General features: G+C 38.1%; 1 protein-coding gene across 4 annotated transcripts in view; it reads right to left on the minus strand.

Annotated features, from left to right (window-relative positions):
- Window positions 1-24,468, minus strand: part of CKAP5 (cytoskeleton associated protein 5) — a 114,604-nt gene that overhangs the window by 55,210 nt on the left and 34,926 nt on the right. For all 4 annotated transcript variants that reach the window (XM_058688838.1, XM_058688835.1, XM_058688837.1 and 1 more), the window contains exons 2-9: window positions 18,363-18,456; window positions 17,678-17,871; window positions 16,052-16,258; window positions 10,501-10,672; window positions 9,732-9,864; window positions 9,399-9,499; window positions 7,524-7,637; window positions 154-258 (exon numbers count right to left, since the gene is read on the minus strand). In XM_058688838.1, coding sequence (XP_058544821.1) covers window positions 154-258; window positions 7,524-7,637; window positions 9,399-9,499; window positions 9,732-9,864; window positions 10,501-10,672; window positions 16,052-16,258; window positions 17,678-17,871; window positions 18,363-18,419 — 1,083 coding nt within the window. In that variant the 5' untranslated portion in view covers window positions 18,420-18,456. The remainder of the gene's footprint in view (window positions 1-153; window positions 259-7,523; window positions 7,638-9,398; window positions 9,500-9,731; window positions 9,865-10,500; window positions 10,673-16,051; window positions 16,259-17,677; window positions 17,872-18,362; window positions 18,457-24,468) is intronic.

Here is a 24,468-nt window from a genome sequence, read left to right on the forward strand (position 1 = left end):
CTGCGCCACCCAGGCGCCCCATCAATTTTAATAAAACTTAATGAAAAATTCACTTTGCCCAATATATAAAGACCTATTTTAAATCCTAAAGCAAACTAGCCTGTCATTCTTGTTAATGTTGTTGATTTGTATCTAAAAAGGAGTGTTACTCACATGTCCTGCATATTGTCCAAATTTCTTCCTTAGTCCAACAGCTAGGCCAGTAAGACATTTTGCTGCCAAAGCCACCAACATGACATTGGTGTCCTTTCCAACAACCTACAAAGGGAGGAAAAAAAAGAAAACAAAATAGTCACAACTCAGGAGAAGGGGACTGAAAAGTTTTTCTTAAAAGAACTCTGTACCCTGTTACACTAATGGACAGCCAATTTTGCTTCCTGCAAAAGAGGAAAAAGTCTTCCTTGACAATACCAAATTTGGGGGCTTCCCTTCATTCTGTTTAGTCTCTTACCTTAAAAGTTCTACCAATAACATACATTAAACCACAACTTCAAATAGTTAACTCTCCATTAGTGGTCGTCTGGGCTGTCAGCCTTGCACAACTGTGTAGGAGGGGACTCCGACACTGGCAGAGAAGCTGGAGGCTTGCTGACTTTGCTCTGGGGCAGGAAAAGCCAAAAGACAGTGTATCTCAGAGGAAAGACACCACAAGGCGGCAGCTCCAACATTTATACTAAAGGAGCACTGGTAGAAACTGCTCTCGGTACCTTCCAGAAGTCCGTGGGGGCTCTAAATTGCAAATGCCATTGCAACCATTCCTCTGAGGGAGCTTCTGGCTTTGCAGCTGCCATTTTAAAGTTTATTTATTTATTCTGAGCGTGCACGTGCGCGAGAGAGGGCAAGAGAAAGTTCACATCAGCAGGGAATGGGCAGAGGGCGAGGGAAAGAGAGAATCCCAAGAAGGATAATGCTGTCACAAACCGAGAGGTCATGCATAACCTGTGCTGTAATCAAAAGTCGGATACTTAACTGAATGAGCCACCCAGGAGCCCCCTTGCAGCTGCCATATTACCTGATGATCATCAAGTGTGCATTTACAGTCTCTTAACAGAGTCTCCTCCAGCATTATTTATACTACCATCCCCCTACGCTACACCCCACAAAACCCAGCATTATCAAAGCTCAGAGGTAGTAGCTGCACCTGTGTCAATTAAGCAAGACAGTGACTATGCCTAGGTGCCTTCCTGCTAAGATTTTACTACGGTGTACTGCTCAAGTCAGTTAGATGTTAAAAAGCTACTTTATTTTATTTTTTAAATGTTTACCTATTTTTGAGGGGGGGGAGGGCAGAGAGAGAGAGACACACAGGATCCTAAGTGAGCTCTGTGCTGACAGCAGAGAGCCCAATGTAGCACTCGAACTCACGAACCATGAGATCATGACCTGAGCCAAAGTCAGACGTTTAACCAACTCAGCCACCCAGGTGCCCCCAAAAGCTGTTTTATTCTGACATGTCTCAGATCCTTGTTTTTTTCACTCTTCACTTTTTTCCCAAGTAGAAGCAATGCTTCCATTCCACTTTGGATTTTATTTCGTTTCTAAGATCTGATATTCCATAAGTAGAATGCTTCCTTCCAGATTCCCTGAATTAAACAACCCCTAATGGATAGCATGCCAGGAAGTTCTAGATGGCATTTAGCTGCACTCCCTAAACGCTGAGGAGTAAGGATGAAGAGTTAAGATTAACATTTATTAAAAACAAATTAGATGTTATAATTTTATAGGTGCTTTATAATCCATATTTAATTTTTCACCCAAAACCCTGTACATAATATTAGCAAATTTTATAGATTTCAAAAATTAAATATAGATTAATTTGCTTGAGGTAAGAACTAGCAAATGTGATATGATGTGATTTAAATCCAGTTCTACTCCAAAGCTTTGCTTTCTTTGCTAAAGCATATTCATGCTGTAAACTCATGCTATGGCAAATTCATTTTCCTTATGAGAAAATGAGATCAGGGTCCTAATAAACATTTTGTTAAATCCCTAACTACTGTAAATCCATGGAGAAAAAAATTCCCTTCAGTTTTTTTTTTTAATTAAAAAAATTTTTTTTTAATGTTTTTATTTATTTTTGAGACAGAGAGAGACAGAGCATGAGCAGGGGAGGGACAGAGAGAGGGGGAGAGACACAGAATCTGAAGCGGGATCCAGGCTCTGAGCTGTCAGCACAGAGACCGACGCAGGGCTTGAACTCACAGACCGTGAGATCGTGACCTGAGCTGAAGTCGGATGCTTAACCGACTGAGCCACCCAGGCACCCCTCCCTTCAGTTCTGTATTAAATTTACTATTCATATTTGTGGGGCACCTGGGTGGCTCAGCTGGTTAAGTGTCTGACTTCAGCTCAGGCCATGATCTCACAGTTAGTGAGTTCAAGCCCCACGTCGGGCTCTGTACTGACGGCTCAGAGCCTGGAGCCTGCTTCAGATTCTGTGTCTCCCTCTCTCTCTGCCCTGTCCCTGCTCGCACTCTGTCTCTCTCTCTCTCTCAAAAATAAATGAACATTAAAATAAAAATAAATTCACTATTGACATTTTTAAATGTTTGGATTACTTTTTTTTTTTTTTTTTTAACCAAAAGAACTCTCAGGTATTATTTAGGTGCTAGGCTTCAGATTTAACATCTACATGTATATTCTAGGAATGGTCATCAAAAACATGCCAGACCCCATTCCAAGAAATCTTAGTTCAATGAATCTGGGATGGGATTTGGAGAGCCAGTATTTTAACATACTTCAGAAGCAGATGGCCATCGATCAATCCCATTCTTAGGAGAATAGTTCTCCTTATCCACCATTAGAGCAGTAACCAGTGGAAGCTGAATCCTAGACACTGATGGTCCTAGGAAAGTTTTGAAGAGGATGTTGTAAACCTACTATAATTCAAGATGGTAAAGGACTGAATGAACTTATAGGTGAATAATGGATCAGGCCTATTTGCCTATCAACATATGTCAAACATCCCAGTTTGACTAAAGTTGTTCTAAACTGGGAAATGGGAGTGAGGAAGGTGGAGAAGTGTTTATTTTTAAGACAAATAGAATATGCAGGGAAGGACTCCATTCCAGATTTGAAAACACTCCGTGACTCTGTTGTAGACTATAGGGAGGAAGCTTTAGCTCCCAATGTTAATTTAACCTAAATAATGGGAAATATTCTATAATTAAAAGTGCTGTCACTTCTCCCTTTAAGCTAGGCCTACAATAAGATTTTAAGTACAGATGATCCTTGAGCAACATGAGGGTTAGGGGCACTGACCCCCCATGCAGTCAAAATCCACATATAACTTTTGACTCCCCCCAAACTTAATTACTGATAGCCTACTACTGACCAGAAGCCTTTCTGATAACATAAACCATTGATTAGCACATATTTTGTGTATGTATTATATTCTATATTCTTGTGATAAAGTAAGCTAGAGAAGTTATTTAAAAAAATCACAAGGAAAATACATTTACACTACTATTCTATATTCATTGAAAAAAACCCATGTGTAAGTAGGTAGACCCATGCAGTTCAAACCTGTATTGTTCATCAAGGGTCAACTCTAGTTACCATCTAGTATTTATCTTTAACTAGCAATGTAAGCTACTGGTTAACAGTAACCAGAACAAAAACATTCTGCTGACAAAGAGAGAAGTCAATTAAATCCACCATGATTATTGTGTTTAGAAAACTATGATGGGGCCACCTGGGGGGCTCAGTCAGTTAAGCATCCGACTTAGGCTCAGGTCATGAACTCATGGTTTGTGGGTTCGAGCCCCACGTCGGGCTCTGTGCTGACAGCTCAGAGCCTGGAGCCTGCTTCAGATTCTGTCTCCCTCTCTCTGCCCCTCCCCCACTCTCACTGTCTCTCTCTCTCTCTCTCTCTCTCTCTCTCTCTCTCTCTGTCTCAAAAATAAACAAACATTTAAAAAATTTAAAAAAAAAGAAAACTATGATGAATGTAAGCAATAAGGGGGGAAATATAGAAAAACCAAGTGAAAAAAGTCTAATAACACATAAGTCTGTAGAGTTTATAATAAAAACACCTTGAAAACCCAAATCTTAATCTAAAGTTATCAACCAACATCCATAGGTAATTGACAAATCAAAGAAGATATTGGGGGGAGGTGGGAGTAAGGGGCAGGGGAGAAGGTATCTTTATAAATGAAGGAACCTATAACTTGTGAGAACAGTAAAGTCCATAAAATATGCTAAGTCAGATGACAGCTTGAAAGAAGACAGTTTAAGAAATAATTTCAGGAATACCATAAGGAATTTCAAATGAGTAGTTCTTTACTACTTGTATTAAAGGCAAAAAATAGGGAAATTACTGGGATTACTCAATATAGACAATAGAGAGAAAAGACTATGGAGGGAAGAGTGATCGGTCTGTAGCCTACTCAATCTCATTCTCTTATTTCACCATTTCCACGTTTTTGATAGGTCTCTCTTAAGTCAATATAATATGAATATGAAGTTTGTGTTTACATGTAAGTAAAATCACACACAAAAAATTTTAATGCCTTGTTTCAGGTTAATTTATACAACTGAAGTTAACTTTTCATTGTTTTAAATATTTTAACCACAAAATTAAATTTCTTTTGACTTGTTTGTAGCCTTTGATTGCCCCCCCCTTTACCATGTGAAGAGGGAGAAGTTTCTCACAGAAATCTATTGTCTCTATGTCTACCTAAATATAAAATTCATGATCCTATCTGCAAATCAGCAAAAGATTATATTTATATTCATAATGCCAATGGAAATCACAGAACACTATTTGAAAAGCTAATATCCTAAGGAAATCCATGTGGAAAGTATCAACTAATATTTGTACCATTAGATAAGAAAAAATAAGAGCTTTTATCTGAGGCATTGAGAATTCAGGGCCAAGTACTAAGATTCCTGATAAAAATTATACGCTGGAATTCACAGAGAATCTGAAGTTCTCAAGGCCATTAGAATTTCATTTCCTTCTCTTAGTGCCTTTTTACCCCTCCTCTTTCCTCCCAAGCTCCAGGTTGGTGAAATCTTTTCCCCCTGGGCAACTCCCTTCTCACTAATCTTGCCTGGGTCTGGGTTCTTCAGGATTGGAAGATGGAAGACTAAAAGATTGTGACAAATCATATCTCTGCCTCCAAATCTCACTTGGAAGAAAGTGTGGGAGGCTAAGAGTGAGAAAACATAGTCCGTTCTCATTATTCACGGGTTTCATATTTGCGAATTCACCTACTCGTTAACGTTTATTTATAACCCCCAAAATCAATTCTCACAGCACTCTCCTGGTCATTCAGACAAGCAAAGAGCTGTGGAAAATCTGAGTTGCCTGGTGTGCACATTCCCAGCTGAGAATGAACAAAGCAACACTCTGACTTCTTTCAGCTCTCATACTGTAAACAGTATCTTTTTCATGGTCTGTTTAGTGCCACATTTCTTTTTCTTTTTTTTTCATTTTTGTGATTTTCGTTGCTGCTTTCACTATTTAAAATGGCCCCCAAGGGCAGTGAAGTGCTGTCTAGTGCTCCTAAGCACAAAAAGGCCGTGATATGCGTCACGCAGAAATTATGTGTGTTAAATAAGCTTTATGCAAGGCATGAGTTATAGTGCTGCTGGCCCTGAGTTCACCGTTAATGCATCAATAATATATATTAAATGAGACATCTTCAAACAGAATAAAATAAGTTATGTATTGACTGGTTGATGAAATGTTGAGACCAAAGAGTCACAGGACCCTAGCCCTGTGCCCTGTGTTCCCTTAGGAGCAATGGTTTGGTATTTGCTATTCAGTGTTTTGGTGACTTTACAGAACATAAGTACCACGAATAATGAGAATAACTATACTTACATGTGCATATAATTAAAAATTAACCTCCTCTCTCACCATTCTAATCCTTTGTAATTTCAGGCTGAAGAAGCAAATGAAACAAAGTTTTCTAAATTTAAGAACATGCCTTCACAGAGTTTGTTCTTAAGCTCTACACCTATGTCCACAGTGTTTGATCTATATTTTCAGATTTTATGGAAAGCCACTACATATAAATTTATCCACCAACAGCATTCAACTTGGTTAAACCTAAGCAACACCAAACCAAAACACCAAAGTGTTTTCTTTTTTTAAATTTTTTTTTTTTCAACGTTTTTAATTTTTATTTTTGGGACAGAGAGAGACATAGCATGAATGGGGGAGGGGCAGAGAGAGAGGGAGGCACAGAATCGGAAACAGGCTCCAGGCTCTGAGCCATCAGCCCAGAGCCCGACGCGGGGCTCGAACTCACGGACCGCGAGATCGTGACCTGGCTGAAGTCGGACGCCCAACCGACTGCGCCACCCAGGCGCCCCCACCAAAGTGTTTTCTAAAAACATTTCTTTCTTATTTAGCACTTGCCTGCTTTATAATGACATTTCCCTACATCCTTTACTTTGCACGCAGATATACAAGGTGGCATCATTAGCTATCTAATGGAAAAATATGCCTCATATTTAGTATTCGTCTCATTAAATAGAGCCAATTTAAATAGTTCATCCTACAGGGGCGCCTGGGTGGCTCAGTCACTTAAGCATCAGACTTTGGCTCAGGTCATGATCTCATGGTTCGTAAGTTTGAGCCCTGCGTTGGGATCTGTGCTCACAGCTTGAAGCCTGGAGCCTGCTTCAAATTATGTATCTCCCTCTCTCTCTGCCCCTCCCCCACTTGCTCGCGCTCTCTCTCTCTCTCTCTCTCTCTCTCTCATAAGTAAATAAACATTAAAAAAATAAATTAAAAAAATAATAGCGGCACCTGGGTGGCTCGGTTGGTTAAGCATCCGACTTCGGCTCAGGTCATGATCTCACAGTCTGTGAGTTCAAGCCCCAAGTCTGGCTCTATGCTGACAGCTCAGAGCCTAGAGCCTGCTTCAGACTCTGTGTCTCCCTCTCTCTCTGCCCCTCCCTGATCATGCTCTGTCTCTCTGTGTCTCAAAAATAAATAAACATTAAAAAAAAAAAAAAATAGTTCATCCTATGGAATTATAAAACTGGAATATTTGGTTCTATATTAGCAAGACCCTCTTTTTCTTGAGGTCTGTATACGCTATCAGACAGCATACTTAGAGTAAGTGATAATAAACAAAGAATAAAAACCAATCGCTCCACACTAACATAGGACAATCACTTTAAACAATCCTTTAAAAGGGCATGCCTGGGGCACCTGGGGTGGCTTAGTCAGTTAAGCGTCCGACTTTGGCTCAGGTCATGATCTCATGGTTCGTGGGTTTGAGCCCCGCATCAGGCTCTGTGCTGACAGCTCAGAGCCTGGAGCCTGCTTTGGATTCTGTGTCTCCCTCTCTCTTTCCGCCCCTCCCCCGCTCATGCTCTGTCTCTCTCTCAAAAAAAAAATCATAATTAAAAAAAAGGGTATGCCTATAATTAGAAAACCATCAACAGTGTTCCTTAAATGGCAATGTAGTTGTGATAAAAACAACGACAGATGATGAGAAATTCAAAGGCCTGGTCTGTTGTTGAGATACCAATGTACCAATGTTTACACTCTTCATGTTTACCTTCTTTAATGCTTTTACTAAATCTGCATAATCGCCTGCTTCCAGTTTGGGGTTTTTCACTAGTACTTCTACAGCCTCCAGGGCTTCTTTTCTCTCTTGCCATTTTTTTGCCTCCTGCAAGACATAGCATGAGTCACTTATAGAACAGAAAATAAGGCAAAATAAGAAAATAAAAGTCTATTTCTTGCATGCTCCTAATTCAAAGATACATAATTATTTTTTGTTTTCAGAAATTTTTTTCTAAAGCTGGTTAAAAAATAAAATTGCAAAATTGTGCGGCAATTCAGAACGATTTGCTCATATATACGTATAAAATTTTGTTCATACATAATAAGTATTTTTATAACATTTCATAACCCTAAAAGTTCTACAAGTAAAAGAATGGGATACCACAGACTTTTCCTTCTCATTTTCTAGGCAAATGTTAGTAAACAAGTATTAAACAGAAAACCCTGCTAGAAAGCATTTCTAGCATATCTCACAGGTAAAAGGAATGTCCATACTAACAACATTAAAAAGATTAGAAAAAAGACCATCATACAACCAACAGCCAAAATTGTTCTAATATTGGAGATCAGTTTTATACATTGGTGCTACAGTGCTAATCCTTTTGTTTGATAACCATAAAGCAGAAAATACTTCACTAGAGATCAATTAATCATTCAATAATTTTGAATACCCACTATTTGAAAGAACTGGGGATATAAAGAAGATGACAAACTTGTCACCCTGGAGGAGATTACAGTGGAATTCAATTTACCAAATATTTGTTCATCAGAAGTTAATGGGGGACTGAAGGAGCTGATGGCAGAGCTAGGAAGGTCTTCAATAAATAAATCAATCCTAGGTCAGGACCACTATGAAAAGAGAAGTACAAGCTGCTTTGGTGTTACAGCAAGAGGATTTAATCTACTTTAGGCTAACAGGTAGGATCTCCCCTAAAAAGTGATTCTTAAGGTAAGACCTAGAGGATCAAGAAGTATCATGGGGTGAATCGGAGAGAATGCCATAGGCAGAAAGAACAGCATATATTAAGGTCCAGAGTTTAGTGGGGAAAGTGTGGCATATCTGATACCGGGAGGAGTTCAGTATGATGGGAGCACAATAATTAGACAGTAACTAGAGAAGTGGCTGGAAGATAAGCAGGGGCCTCAAACGTGTCATAGTTTGCCTCAATTGCCATAGGATGATTTCAGACATTAGTGAAGCAATGATATGGGAAGATTTTTATTTTCAAAAATGACAGCTTTGATTACATTGGAAAATATGATGGAAGGAGGCAAGAGCAGAGACAGTCTTATAAGAAGACTACTGCAGCACGTGGGGCAAGAGACGGTGGTGGTGGTTGGGATAAGACTCTCGGTTGGGAGTAATTGTGTCTCTTGGGGTACATTTAGTAAAGTCTGGAGACATTGTGATTGACCTGAGTAATGGTATTATTGATATTAGGTGGGTAACTGCCAGAGATGTTGCCAAACACCCCACAATACACAGGACGGCCCCCCAAAACCAAGAATTATCTGGCAAAAAATGTCAACAGTACCAAGGTCAAGGAACTCTGGGGTAAATTACTGGCAGTGGGATGGAGAAAAGGAGATGAATTTGAGAGATATTTAAAGGTAAAACCAGGAAGACAATGAGGAAAAATGAGAAGTCAAAAATAATGTTCTGGTTTTTGGCAAGACAAGTAAAAGAAAGTGCTACAGTAGGTATATATACAAAGTAGTATGGGAACAAAGAAGCAACTGATTCATTCTCCTAGGGAAGATACTGGGTGGAAGGGGGCATACCGGGCAAGGGCTCCATAGAACACTCTAATTATAATCAAGTAACTGTTTAACCTGAAATAAATGAAAGAAGGTTACCGTTACTTACAATTTTATCATAAAAATCTTTGGGAAGTTTGGAAAGAATTTCTACTGCCTCCAATAGCTCATAAGCATCTATCTGTGGCACCTCATCACCATCATCACCACCTTCCAGAAGAAAAACAAAACAAACCTTAAAAACCGATGGAATGTTTCTACTTACCAAAAAGTTATCACTCCTTTCACAACCTAATGAAATCGCTGTATAGACAGAATCCGTTGTTAATGCTATAAACAACTTCTATTGTATTAAATGGCAGTCCTACAAAACGTGCCTATGTTCTTGGGGTAGGGCCTGTTCTTATTTTCAGAGAAACCGGTGTTTTAAAAACTGGCTTACCTCCCTCAGCATCGCCACCAGCAGACTGTTGCTGTTCCAATTTCGCTTCTAGTTCTTGCTGGGAACGCAGAAATCGACTTGGTTTAGGAGCACCTGTTGGCAATTTGACCCATTCTTCTTCTAGTTCTTTCAACTACAAATATCATAAAATATTTTTAAAATATGCCTACATCCTCACCATTACAGAACATTTACTAACATCAGAACCCAATTTCTTATTTATGTAGTTCTAACAAGGCAAACAAGAAACGATATACATTTAAAGTGTATATATTTGGTATATACCAAATACGTGTTTGACATAAGTCAAACTGACATATTTACTACCTAAGATGTAGGACTAAGCACTTAGAAAAAAATCTATTTAGAACACTCATTAGTTCATGAATTCAGATATACTTGTATTAGATAATGTCTCTAAAACTAACTGTAATAAAAAACAGATAAAATGCATTTTGTCCAAAAAACAGGTAAAATGCACTTTGTCCAAATAGATATTAAGTCCTGCTACCCAACAGCATGATAAAGGGATCTTTTAAACTGCTATAGACTCAACACTGACATACTAGAATCACTGAATGCATGGTATTTAACTTGACAAGACAAAATAACATCAGAAACAGTTATCTGAGAGGAAAAAAAAAAAAGGATTTCAAAATTAAAAATGAAAAAATAATTATTTGTAAGGACAGAATATCAGCAACAGGAAGGAAATATCTTCATATTAACCTTATGCAAATACAACCAAAAAAATTTTTTTGTGTCTCACCTGGACAGAGTTTATATTTTGTAATGGGGGTCTCAGAGCGTCCCGAATCCATCTGTAAATCTCCACAGCAATTAGTTTTGCTTCATCTCGAACAGCCTTTTCTCGAGACTCAAAGAGTTTTGGCAACACTTTGATAATTGGCTTAAGCAAGATGATTTTGGAACCAAATTCACTAGATGTAAAAATTGTAAAAAAAAAAAACTTGTCAGCCTGCAATCTACTTGGGTAGTATTTTCTTTTGTATAGACGTTTCATTTTTTTCTAATTTTTTTTTGCCATTATACTTAAATTATAAAGAGCTATTTATACTTTTTTTTTTTTTTGATGTTTATTCACTTTGAGAGAGAGTGCAAGAGAGGGAGGGGCAGAGAGAGAATCTCAAGCAGGCAGGAGAGAGACAGAGAGAGGGAGAGAGAATCCTAAGCAGGCTCTGCACTGCTAGCACAGAGCCCAATGTGAGGATCAAACTCAAAATCGTGGGATCATGATCTGAGCAAAAATCAAGAGTCAGACGCTTAACTGAACCACCCATGCACTTCTCAAACACAGTTTTGTACTTATTATACATATATTTTTTATTTTTTTAATTTTTTTTTTTTTAACATTTATTTATTTTTGAGACAGAGAGAGACAGAGCATGAACGGGGGAGGGTCAGAGAGAGAGGGAGACACAGAATCCAAAGCAGGCTCCAGGCTCTGAGCTGTCAGCACAGAGCCCGACACGAGGCTCAAACTCACGGACCATGAGATCATGACCTGAGCTGAAGTCGTACCCTTAACCGACTGAGCCACCCAGGCGCCCCTGTACTTATTATATATTAACAGAGTTACACAGGTTGAGATATTTTAAAATGGCCAAGAAAAAAAAAAAAGAGAAGAAAAAGGAATCTCATAACCATGTATTTTTTTTAATTTTTAAAAATATTTATTTATTTTTGAGAGAGAAAGAGACAGAGTGAGAGCAGGGTAGGGCAGAGAGGAGACACAGAATCTGAAGCAGACTCCAGGCTCTGAGCTGTCAGCACAGAGTCCAATGAGGGGCTTGAACCCACAAACTGTAAGATGGTGACCTGAGCCGAAGACAGATGCTTAACCGACTGAGCCACCCAGCCTCCCCCATTTGTTTTTTGTTTTTGTTTTTTAATTTGAATCCAAGTTAGTTATAATATAGTATAATGTTTTAGGGGTAGAATTTAGTGATTCATCACTTACACTTAACACCCAGTGCTCATCCCAACAAGTGCCCTCTTTAACTCCCATCGCCCATCCCCCCACTCAGCACCCCGCCAGCAACCCTGTTTGTCCTCTGTATTTAAGAGTCTTTTATGGTCTGCCTCCTATTTTTATCTTATTTTTCCTTCCCTTCCCCTATGTTCATCTGTTTTATTTCTTAAATTCCACATATGAGTGAAATCATATATTTATCTTTCTCTAATTTCACTTAGCATAATACATTCTAGTGCCACCCACGTTGTTGCAAACAGCAAGATTTCATTCTTTTTCATCGCCAAGTAATATTTCATTGTGTGAGTGTGTGTACATACACACACACACACACACACACACACACATATATGTACACACACACATACACCACATCTTCTTTATCCATTTGTCAGTTGATGGACATTTGGGTTCTTCCCATACTTTGGCTATTGTTGATAGTGTTGCTGTAAACATTGGGGTGCATGTGCCCTTTCAAATCAGCATTTTTGTATCCTTTGGATAAATACCTAGTAGTGCAATTGCTGGCTCGTAGGGTAGTTCTATTTTTAATTTTCTGAGGAACCTCCATACTGTTTTCCACAGTAGCTGCACCAGTTTGCATTCCCACCAGCAGTGCAAAAGAGATCCTCTTTCTCTGCATCCTCGCCAACATCTGTTGTTGGCTGAGTTGTTAATTTTAGCCATTCTGACAGGTATGAGGTGATATCTCATTATGGTTTTGATTTGTATTTCCCTGATGATGAGTGATGTTGAGCATCTTTTCATGTGTCTGTTAGCCATCTGGATGTCTTCTCTGGAAGAGTGTCTATTCATGTCTTTTGCCCATTTCTTCACTGGATTATTTGTTTTCTGGGTGTTGAATTCAATAAGTTCTTTATGGATTTTGGATACTAATCCTTTATCTGCTATGTCATTTGCAAATATCTTGTCCCATTCCCTCAGTTGCCTTTCAGTTTTGTTGATTGTTTCCTTCGATATTTTCGTACGGAAATATTTTATCTTGATGAGGGCCCAACAGTTCATTTTTGCTTTTGTTTCCCTTGCCATATCTATGTTTAGATGTCACTCTTCCAAGAGTATTATGTAATGTCTAGGGTCCAGAATAATATAAAAATTTTAAACTAAGCTTCTAGGTAACCATACTGGGGATAATTCACATCTATAAGGACCAAATGTGTAATATCTTAAATATATATGTGTATACATATAAAAGCTTAAAAACACAAACAAATCACTTTATACACATTTAGATGAGTGAAATCTACTTTCGATAAATTTTTAATAGTTCTTATGATTAAGGTAGTTCACTCAAAATTGACAGCTTACTAATCCTGGCAGCGTATTTCACTCCTGACTTCGAAGCTATCACCCTGTAACTCCAGGCAACCTAAATCTCTCTTTGCTTAGTTTTTCATGCAGAAAAGCTGCATTCTGACTTCTTTTAAAAAGGTAGCACATTTAACCTTATATATCTGTCACATTTTATATTTTTAAGTTCCTAACTGGCCAAATTTAGCTTTCTGAGTCATTGCTAACATTTCTGCATAGCAAATTCTGGAGCAAGAGGGATTTAGTTATGAAAGAACACTGACATTCTATAGTAGAACTCATATACAGTTGAACCCTGAACACAGGTTTGAATTGTGCGGCTCCACTCATACATGGAATTTTTATAGTACAATATTGTAAATGTATTTTCTCTTCCTTATGAGTTTCTTAAAAACATCTTCTTTTCTCTAGCTTACTTCATTTTAAAAATACAGTATATAATACAGATAACATACAAAATATATGTTAATTGACTGTTTATGTTACTGGTAAGGCTTCCAGTCAACAGTAAGCTATTAGTAGTTAAGTTTTGGAGGAGTCAAAAGTTATACACAGATTTTTGACTGCATGGGGTTAGCACCCCTAGCCCCTGTGTTGTTCAAGGATCAACTTATTTATCTATTATTTATTTTATCTTCTATACACAAATGCAACAAAAATTTTCAGTATAGCTACTGACATATTCCAACAGGTTGGAGAAGATGGCAAATACTCTACTTCAGAAATTATATTTAAAGAGATTATGTAAATAACCTGGTATATCAACCACAGCATGGTTATGTAAATAGTTTAAATATGGATATAACATGAAAATAAACTAGATCTCCAAGATTTCCTTTAAAATCCCCTTTATTTTAATAGAAAAGAACATTTAACTTCAGCTAACCTTTAAGACTAAAGGAAAAATAAGAACTTAGGGTTATGAAATAATCATCACCATGCCTGAAGAACCTAACATTTGGGATCTCCGAGTCTTCCTTTACATTACTATGGTTTCATCTGAATTTTTTTTTGTTTCACTCTCCTGGCCTACTGAAATATGTAAGAAAAGCCTATGGAAGAGGTCTACATGGAAAACAGATACCTTAACAAACAAAACCTAACCTTGATACTAAATATATTACTACAGAAAACCAGCTAGGGTGGGGCGCCTGGGTGCCTCAGTGGGTTGAGCGTCTGACTTTGGCTTGGGTCATGATCTCGCAGTTTGTGGGTTCAAACCTTGCATGGGGCTCTGTGCTGACAGAGCAGAGCCTGGAGCCTGTTTCAGATTCTGTGTCTCCCTCTCTCTCTGCTCTCCCTCCTTTGTTCGCGCTGTCTCTCTCACTCTCAGGAATGAATAAACATTAAAAACAACAACAACAACAACAACAAAACAAAACCCAGGATTGAACAGTTTGGCCTTTTTAAGGTCCCAGAGAGCTATCTAATTATACTATATAGATTCTGAGATGCATTAAGACAAATAAAGAACTACACAGGGATGGAACTAAGCTACATCTGTAAGGAAAACATAAGAAGATATACCTAACTTGCTCTTTTTCTACACTTATTCTGCCAGTCAGTTTAAAAGTAAAATAACCAGGGGCGCCTGGGTGGCGCAGTCGGTTAAGCGTCCGACTTCAGCCAGGTCACGATCTCGCGGTCCGTGAGTTCGAGCCCCGCGTCAGGCTCTGGGCTGATGGCTCAGAGCCTGGAGCCTGTTTCCGATTCTGTGTCTCCCTCTCTCTCTGCCCCTCCCCCGTTCATGCTCTGTCTCTCTCTGTCCCAAAAATAAATTAAAAACGTTGAAAAAAAAAAATTAAAAAAAATAAATAAATAAAAAAATAAAAGTAAAATAACCAGAATTTACAGCATTTTCGATTAGAATCTTTTGGTTAAAGGTAGATTATAGCACAATATATATCTTTATTAAGAGATCCATTACTAAGGACCACAACATATTTACTGAGATAAGCGCAGTTTTGATAACCAAGTCAATTCACTAAATTTCTAAAATGATAAAAATGAGCACACTATTTATTAGTCATAAAAACATACCTACTATACACTATACTAGGCTTGAAATGAGGAAAAATTTATCACACAAAAATCTAAGTGAAAGTCTAACTTTACAAAAGAACATTGTGAACCAAGTGAAAGACAACATAAAATTTAAGACTTTTAAATTGAGGATCATTTAACAAAATTTAAGAATTTTGATATTTCCATGTAAGATAAACACCAAAAGAAGCATTTTCTCCAAGAAGTAGGTCATACACAAAATCACAAGTGAGCTAACTTGGGATGATCTTTACTCCCATAGGTCACACATTCAGGATTTCACTATAACTGAACTTTCTAAAGCTTCTCATGTGGACAGCATTGGAGACAGGATGTCAGATTGGAAGGACTGCCAAATCAGAACAAACTAGTGTTCAGATTTCCATAGCAGATTATAGACACTTGTTCCTGAAAGAGATCTCATTCATGAAAAACTTCATTCTAGTGTTGAAAATAACTTATTACATAAGGGTAAAAGTTATTTTCTATTTGTTATTGCTGTGCTTCTGTTTAAAGGCATATAGCATTTCCTTCTACTTTACTAAAAAGGCATCTGAACAAAGGTTTGCTTTGGCTAATAAACTGTCTTTAGCCAATATTCCAAAGTACATAAATATATGCTTGGGGATAACAAAAGAAGAGCTGCTTAAACATTCTAAGGAGTTTTTCCTCAAAAAGGCCAATTCATAATTGGAGAACAGGTCAGAAACATTCCCTGTTCATCTTCATTAGAAGGGGATTTAGATAAAATGACTATGCAACACCACTTGAAGGCTAAAACTACTGAATAGAAAGCACCACACTTGAGGAATGACTTTAGCTTTCCCGGGTCAATTTTCCTGGCTGGTGTGGCATGCCAAGTCAAATCCAGCAGTTTTCATTTCCGTTTAAGCCAGGAACTCAAACGCAATTGAGATATTCTAGTTAACAGAACCAAAGCAAAACATCTTACCTTAAGGCTTTCCTCAGTGTCTCTATGCAGGCCACTACAATCTTGGGGTTCTTGTTGTCCAGGCCTTTTAGGAGCTCTTCTTGCACAGCCTCTCCTTTCTCAATCTCTATGTACATCAGACAAATCTCAATGCCTAGCTCCTTGGCTTTGGCTTTGGGCTGGTTGAACACTTTACTTACGACACCTGACACAACTTCTCCTGTGGTTCTGTAATACAGAATACAAAACACCCCCACCATCAACACACACAAAAACACACTTCAGTAGAAAGAGCTGGAAAAGATCATGGGGGCGGGGGGCAATGACAAATACTTTTTAAGATGTTTAGAAACAAAGTAAATGAGTTTCTAATTTTTAAATTTATGTTTAAGAACATGAAAGATAAACTTAATGCAAATCATAAAAGTTTAAGATGTATCACACCAGGCAATGACACAGAACCATAGTTTCTGTTTATAAATATAGGAAAAGTCGAACAAGAAAGCAAAAATCCCTTGAAATCCCATTACCCAGAGAAAACTACTTTCAGCTATTTGGTATCCATCCTTCCAGATCTCTCTCTCTATATGCATAGAAAATAGACAGACAGAGAGACAGACAGACAGATAGAGAATATATATATACAGATATATTTCACAAAAATAGGATTACAGAGTTGTTGCTTTTTTGAAAAATTTTTAAAAGGTCATTTTAAACATTTCTTAGAACAAGAGAATTTCTTCACGGAGGGAATGGATATGTACCTTTAAACAAAAGGCTGCTCCTAACTCCTTGGCAAGACTTTATAGTAACTTAACTGCTGTGTGTCTCTTCTAAATTAAATAAAACCTAGACCACTGGAAATCAAAAATAAAGTAAAAAAAAGGAATGGTCCCACTAATGGCAAGGGAAACACAGTGATGCTGGTAACAAAACTGTCAGATCGATGGTGTATCATCTTTGAAGTCAAGTATATATTTCTTGTGCACTTAAGTAGAGGGTTCCCCCCTCCTTTTTCTTGTACGGAGGGCTCCTTTCAATGACATCAAGATACCATTGGAAAACCAGGTCTATGAGGTATGAGAGAGTGGGTGATCAGAAACCTCTATCATCTACAACTCAAGTCAAATGGGCCAGGAGCCATGGAAGTTTAGTTAGCACCACCTCTCCGAAAAGAGAAAAATGCCTAATGACCACAGAAAGAAAGGTGTGTTTCTAAGATCACCTAGCCGGGAAGATTTGTATAAAGAAATTTTTGTAATGCCCAAATGTTTTCAGTGAAATTCTGGTAATTCCTTTCCTAACACCTTCCAGTTTCTTCTACAAGCTTCTTGAGATTTTTCTCTCTAGTTTAAAGTAATTCCCATTACAAAAGGCTCAAAAGGAAACTCACTTGTTCATCAAACCTTAAGATAAAAAACTCAAGACTTCTAATTTGCTCCTCTTTAGAGATCTCATGTACTATTTAGATTTCTCAGAGCAGATAAAACCCGAATGAAAAACAAGTATCAAGGAGCTATGAAGTAAGAAAATGATTATCTTCCAAAAGTGCTAATAACTAAGGACAATGACCCATAAATATACATAACTTAACCCACATAGTACCAGACGAGGGTTTTTACCAGAAGAGTTGGAAAAACTACTTACTTTCCTGCTACATGGGCATTTTCAACATACACAAGTGCAGCTTCTAACCCTTTCAGCTGAACCACTGCATTGGAATCAGTCACAAATTTTTTGATCAGTCCTAAAAATTTGGACCATTCTGGGCTCTTTTCATCCTTTATTTTCTGGAAGATCTTCAGGGCTTCTTCATATCCACTTAACCTTGCTTTCCAGAGCTAAAAGTATTTTGAAACAAAATACAATTTAATGAGATTATTATCTACTGTTAATTGGAGAAGTTGAGGGGCGGGGAAGGACTACCCTATACCAAGTAATTTGAACAAAGGACCCCATGATTAGAAACAAAAAAGGAGTTTAAGAAATTCAGAGTTTTCAAAGAGAATTAGCTAATAAACTCATTCTTATAAGTGTTTAATATTTGCAATATTCTTCCAAGGCCATCCAGAATTCCTAACAGGCCACTATAAGTCTATCTCACTTTGTATCCAAGTGTTAGTTTTTACTTCCGTGTAATATGTAATTTGTAATTAAAGATGTAACAATTCAAAAATGAAAAATCACCCTGCTGAAACTGCCTAATCTCCAAAGCATGTTGTTTGTCGGTTGTATTGTGTAATCATTAGGCAGCTCTATACTATCCTGTAACGTGGGAATGCTCACGAAACAAGCCAATGACACTAAAATCTGAGCTCTAGAAAAGTCTTACCTTGTGTTCACATTTCTGATCAACCGGCAGTTTCATCCACTCACTGTCATCTCCCATCGTGCTTCCAGTTTCTCCTCAGAATTAAGAGTAATTCCTAGTCAGACAAAAATCAGTACCTAGTAAATCTAACAATCAAGCAGTCTTGTAAGACACAATGATTTTTCTGAGACTACTATTTTATCATGCATGCCCCAATAAGAGTAAAAAAGCTCATTTTTTGGTCAAATGTCCATTTAATTCCATTAACAGAATCTTTAAAAAGTGAAAGAAAAAAGTTAGTAGAAAAAAAATCTACACAAAGGGGCGCCTGGGTGGCTCAGTTGGTTAAGTGTCTGACTTTGGCTCAGGTCATGATCTCATGGTTCTTGGGTTGGAGCCCCGCGTGGGGCTCTGTGCTGACAGCTCAGAGTCTCAAGCCTGCTTCAGATTCTTTGTCTCCCTCTCTCTCTGTTCCTCTCCTGCTCACAGACTCTCTCTCTCAAAAATAAATAAAAGATTTTTAAAAATTAAAAAAAAACCCTACATATGGGCACTTGGCTAGTTCAGTGGGTAGAGCACACAACTCCTGATCTCAGGGTCATGAGTTTAAGCCTCACATTGGGTGTAGAGTTTTTTTTTGTTTTTTTTTTTTAAGTTTATTCATTTGAGAGAGAGACAATGGGGGAGGGGCAGAAAAAGAGAATCCCAAGCAGACTCTGCATTGTCAGTGCAGAGCCCAATGCTACACTCAAACTCATGAACCATGAGATCATGGTTCGGATGGTCAACTGACTGAGCCACCCAGGCGCTAGGAGGAAAGAGCTTACTTAAAACAAGCAAACAAACTAAATCAAAACTAAAAAAAAAAAATCTAAATGAATCTAGAAAGGATGGATATGTGTTTTAAAAACAAATGATTGGGGCACCTGGGTGGCTCAGTCGGTTGAGTACTTCAGCTCAGGTCATGATCTTACGGTCCGTGAGTTTGAGCCTCGCGTCGGGCTCTATGCTGACAGCTCAGAGCCTGGAGCCTGTTTCGGATTCTGTGTCTCCCTCTCTCTGACCCTCCCCCATTCATGCTCTGTCTCCCTCTGTCTCAAAAATAAATAAACGTTAAAAAAAAATTTTTTTTAATTTAAAAAAAAAAAACCAAAAAAACCACAAATGATTATATATTTTCCCAAATGGGAAACTCCTAGATATATAACAAAGCCAGAATAAAACTGAAGAGCTACTTGGCCTTTAAAATGCAAGAAAAGAGTTTCAAAGAAAGTCATACTTATAACTATTAACCTAAAATTCTTTCAGACAATAGTCATTATGAAAAAATCTCAATGTTACCCAGCTCTCTACATAACTCTAGACAATATGATTATATAAAGTAGTAAAAATTAGGGTTCCCTGGGTGGCTCAGTCAGTTAAGTGTCTGCCTTTGTCTCAGGTCATGAACTCATGGCTCCCGAGTTTGAGCTCTGTGTCAGGCTCTGTACTGACAGCTCAGAGACTGCAGGCTGCTTCCAATTCTGTGTCTCCGTCTCTCTCTGCCCCTGCCCTGCTTGCACTCTGTCTCTCTCTCTCTCTCAAAAATAAACATTAAAAAAAATTAAATCCCTGAATGAACTATATTTTTATAAACTTTATATCCCTTTTTAGTTAGGTTTATATGCAACATTCCTGTAAAAGCTTTATGCTATTCATTTAGATAACACCTTTTTTTCTTTTTTTTTTTTATTCTAGAGAGAATGTGTGTATGTGCATGTGGGGGAAGGGCAGAGAGAGGGCGAGAGAGAATCCCAAGCAGGCTTCACGCTGTCAGAGCAGTGCCCAACCAGAGGCTCAATCCCACAAACCATGAGATCATGACTTGAGCTGAAATCAAGAGTCAGACACTAAACCAACTGAGCCACCCAAGTGCCCTGATAACAACTTTTTTTCTGATTATAAAAGTAATATATGCCAACTGTAGAAAATCTGGAAAGTACAGAAACTACATAAGGAAGAAAAGTATTAAAACACAATTTTAGGGGCACCTGAATGGCTCAGTTGGTTAAGCGTCTGATCCTTGGTTTCAGGTCAGGTCATGATCTCGCGGTTTCATGAGTTCAAGCCTAGTCGGGTTTTGTGCTAGCAGCGCAAAGCCTGCTTAGGATTCTCTCTCTCTTTCTCTCTCTGCCCCTCCCCCACTCATGCTACCTCTGTCTCTCTCAAAATAAACAAACTAAAAAAATGTTTTTAATAAAAAAAATAAAACACAATTTTACGTTTACCAGGGTGGCTCAGTTAAGCATCTGACTCTTGATTTTGACTCAGGTCATGATCTCATGCTTCATGGAATCAAGCCCTGAGCTGGGCTCTGTGCTGACACCGCAGAGCCTGCTTGGGATTCTCTCCTTCTCTTTCCCTGCCTCTCCCTTGCTTGTGCATGCATGTGCTCTCTAAATAAACATTTAAAAAACTCCACAATTTTACCACCAATTATTAACCATGATGAGCACTGAAATGTATATCCACTTGAATTCTTTCAGAGTTTTTTCAACAAACATGCAATGTATAAATTATATGAAAAAGACAAGTATAATCCTCTTGGAATCTTTTTCTCATATAGCCACGAACATTTTCCCATGTTTGAGAACATGATGTTTAAAAAAATTTTTTTTTAATGTTTATCTTTGAGAAAGAGCAGGAGAAGGGGAGAGGCACAGAGAGAGACACACACACAGAATCCAAAGCAGGCTCCAGGCTCTGAGCTGTCAGCACAGAGCCTGGCGCAGGGTTCCAACCCACGAGCCCTGAGATCATGACCTGAGCCAAAGTCGGACGCTCAACCAACTGAGCCACCCAGGTGCCCCGAGAACGTGATGTTTAAAGGTTGTATAGCATGCCATTTTATAAATGTACCAAAATTACCAATCTTGATGGTGGACATTTGTTTCCAATTTTTCAGGATTATATATAATGTATAAGGATATTGTTTATCTCTCCATCCCCAGTCCCAGTCTGACATAAAATATACCTTCAATAAATATTTGTTTAATGTATACCTTGATGGTGTCTGCTATGAATTGGGTACTGTGTGAAGTATTTTTTAAACATGTTGACTCACTTTGTACTAACAACAACTACATGAAAGAAAGACATTCTCTCTGTTTTACACACTAGGCTCATAAAGTTTAAATAATTTGCCTAAAACAACAGAACTGGATCACATTAAAAATTCAAAATCTACGCCTCTTTACAACTTGTTCCCCCCCATAAAAAAGTAGGGAATATCCCAGTGAAAGCTGTATACTCAAAGACTTAAGTTTATTAGAGTACATGGAACTTTTATTAAGACTTCTCTCCAAAACCCCCAGAACCCTGAGAAACAATAGTGGTGTGCTTTGGAGTATGAGTCAAACCTTAATAGCAATTCTGCAGCAATGGTGGGAGATAAAGTAGTACAGCAGTTTGTCAAGTAGTATGGCATTACCTAAGTTGAAGATGCACGTATTCTACTTCATTCCTAGGTATATATACCCTAGAAATGGATGCCCCCTGCACTAGAAGATCTATACAAGATATTCATAGCAATGTTGTTCATAAAAGCCAAAAGTTGAAAACACTTCACAGGTTCATCAAAAAGAGAATGAATAATAGTGGAATATTCACTGAGTGCAATATTATATGGCAATGAAAAAGAATGAACTATGCCATGCTTCTCAAACTCTTTAATGACAATCTTTTTAAAACTTTCAAGCAATCCCTATCAAAATAACAGCATTCTTCACAGAGCTAGAACAAACAATCCTAAAATTTGGATGGAACCACAAAAGACCCCAAACAGCCAAAGCAATCTTGAAAAAGAAAACCAAAGGCATCACAATCCTGGACTTTAAGCTGTATTACAAACCTGTAATCAAGACAGTATGGTACTGGCACAAAAACAGACACTCAGATCAATGGAACAGAAAAGAGAACCCAGAAATGACCCCCAAATGTATAGCCAACTAATCTTTGACAAAGCAGGAAAGACTATCCAATGGAATAAAGACAGTGTCTTCAGCAAATGGTGCTGGGAAAACTGGACAGTGACATGCAGAAGAATGAACCTGGACCACTTTCTTATACCATACAAAAAAATAAACTCAAAAATGGATGAAAGACCTAAACATAAGACAGGAAGCATCAAAATCCTAGAGGAGAGAGCAGACAAAAACCTCTTTGACCTCGAGCGCACCAACTTCTTACTCAACACGTCTCCAGAGGCAAGGGAAACAAAAGCAAAAATGAACTACCGGGACCTCATCAAAATAAAAAGCTTCTGCACAGCGAAGGAAACAATCAGCAAAACTAAAAGGCAACCGACAGAATGGGAGAAGATGTTTGCAAGCGACGTATCAGATAAAGGGTTAGTATCCAAAATCTATAAAGAACTTATCAAACTCAACACCCAAAAAACAAAGAATCCAGTGAAGAAATAGGCAAAAGACATGAATAGACACTTCTCCAAAGAAGACATCCAGAGAGCCAACCAACACATGAAAGAATGCTCAACATCACTCATCATCAGGGAAATACAAATCAAAACCACAATGATACCACCTGACACCTGTTAGAATGGCTAACATTAACAACTCAGCCAACAACAGATGTTGGTGAGGATGAGGAGAAAGAGGATCTCTTTTGCACTGCTGGTGGGAACACAAACTGGTGCAGCTACCGTGGAAAACAGTATGGAGGTTCCTCAAAAAATTAAAAATAGAACTACCCTACAACCCAGCAACTGCACTACTAAGTATTTATCCAAGGGATACAGGTATGCTGTTTCAAAGGGGCACATGCACCCCAATGTTTTTTTTTTTTTTTTTTTTTCAACATTTTTTATTCACTTTTGGGACAGAGAGAGACAGAGCATGAACGGGGGAGGGGCAGAGAGAGAGGGAGACACAGAATCGGAAACAGGCTCCAGGCTCCGAGCCATCGGCCCAGAGCCTGACGCGGGGCTCGAACTCACGGACCGCGAGATCGTGACCTGGCTGAAGTCGGACGCTTAACCGACTGCGCCACCCAGGCGCCCCTACCCCAATGTTTATAGCAGCGCTATCGACAACAGCCAAAGTATGGAAACAGCCCAAATGTCCATCGATGGATGAATGAATAAAGATGATGTGGTGTGTGTGTGTATATATATATATATATATATATATATATATATATATATATGGTGGAGCATTACTCAGCAATCAAAAAGAATGAAATCTTGCCATTTGTAACTACGTGGATGGAACTAGAGGGTATTATGCTCAGTGAAATTAGAGAAAGACAAAGATCATATGACTTCACTCATAATGAGGAATTTAAGATACAAAACAGATGAACATAAGGGAAGGGAAACAAAAATAGTATAAAAACAGGGAGGGGGACAAAACATAAGAGACTCTTAAACATAGAGAACGGAGGGTTGCTGGGGGGTTGTGGGAGGGGGATGGGCTAAATGGGTAAGGGGCATTAAGGAATCTACTCCTCAAATCACTGTTGCACTATATGCTAAGTAACTTGGATGTAAATTTAAAAATAAATCAATTATTTAAAAATTTTTAAAGTAATTATACACAAATATGTTTGTAAAATACAATAAAAATTATTAGATCTGTGTATTTTTAGAGTTCCCCAAGGGAACAGAAAATAGTACAAGCACCATGTAAAACAAAACATTTGGTAGTTCTGTAAAAAGTTAAACATAGAACTATCATATGGCTCTGCAATTCTACTCCTGGGTATATACCCAAAGAATTGAAAACAGGTATTCCAACAAGTACATGTACATGCATATTCATAGCAGTACTAGTCACCTGGGCCAATAAACAGCCCAAATGTCCATCAATGGATGAATAAACAAATTCTGGTGTGTAAGTACAATGATTATTCATCCATAAAAGGGAATGAAGTACTGATACAGGCTACCACATGGATGAACTTCACAAACATGATGCTAAGTGAAAGAAACCAAACACAAAGATCCCATATTGTAGAATTCCACTTATATGAAATATCTATAGTAGATTAATCTTTAGAGACAGAATGCAGACTGTGGGGTACCAGGGGTTGGAGAAAGAGCAGGAATAGGAAGAAACTGCTTAATGGGTAA

Source organism: Neofelis nebulosa, chromosome 10 (genome assembly GCF_028018385.1).
Source record: "Neofelis nebulosa isolate mNeoNeb1 chromosome 10, mNeoNeb1.pri, whole genome shotgun sequence".
In the NCBI taxonomy this organism is placed as follows: domain Eukaryota; kingdom Metazoa; phylum Chordata; class Mammalia; order Carnivora; family Felidae; genus Neofelis; species Neofelis nebulosa.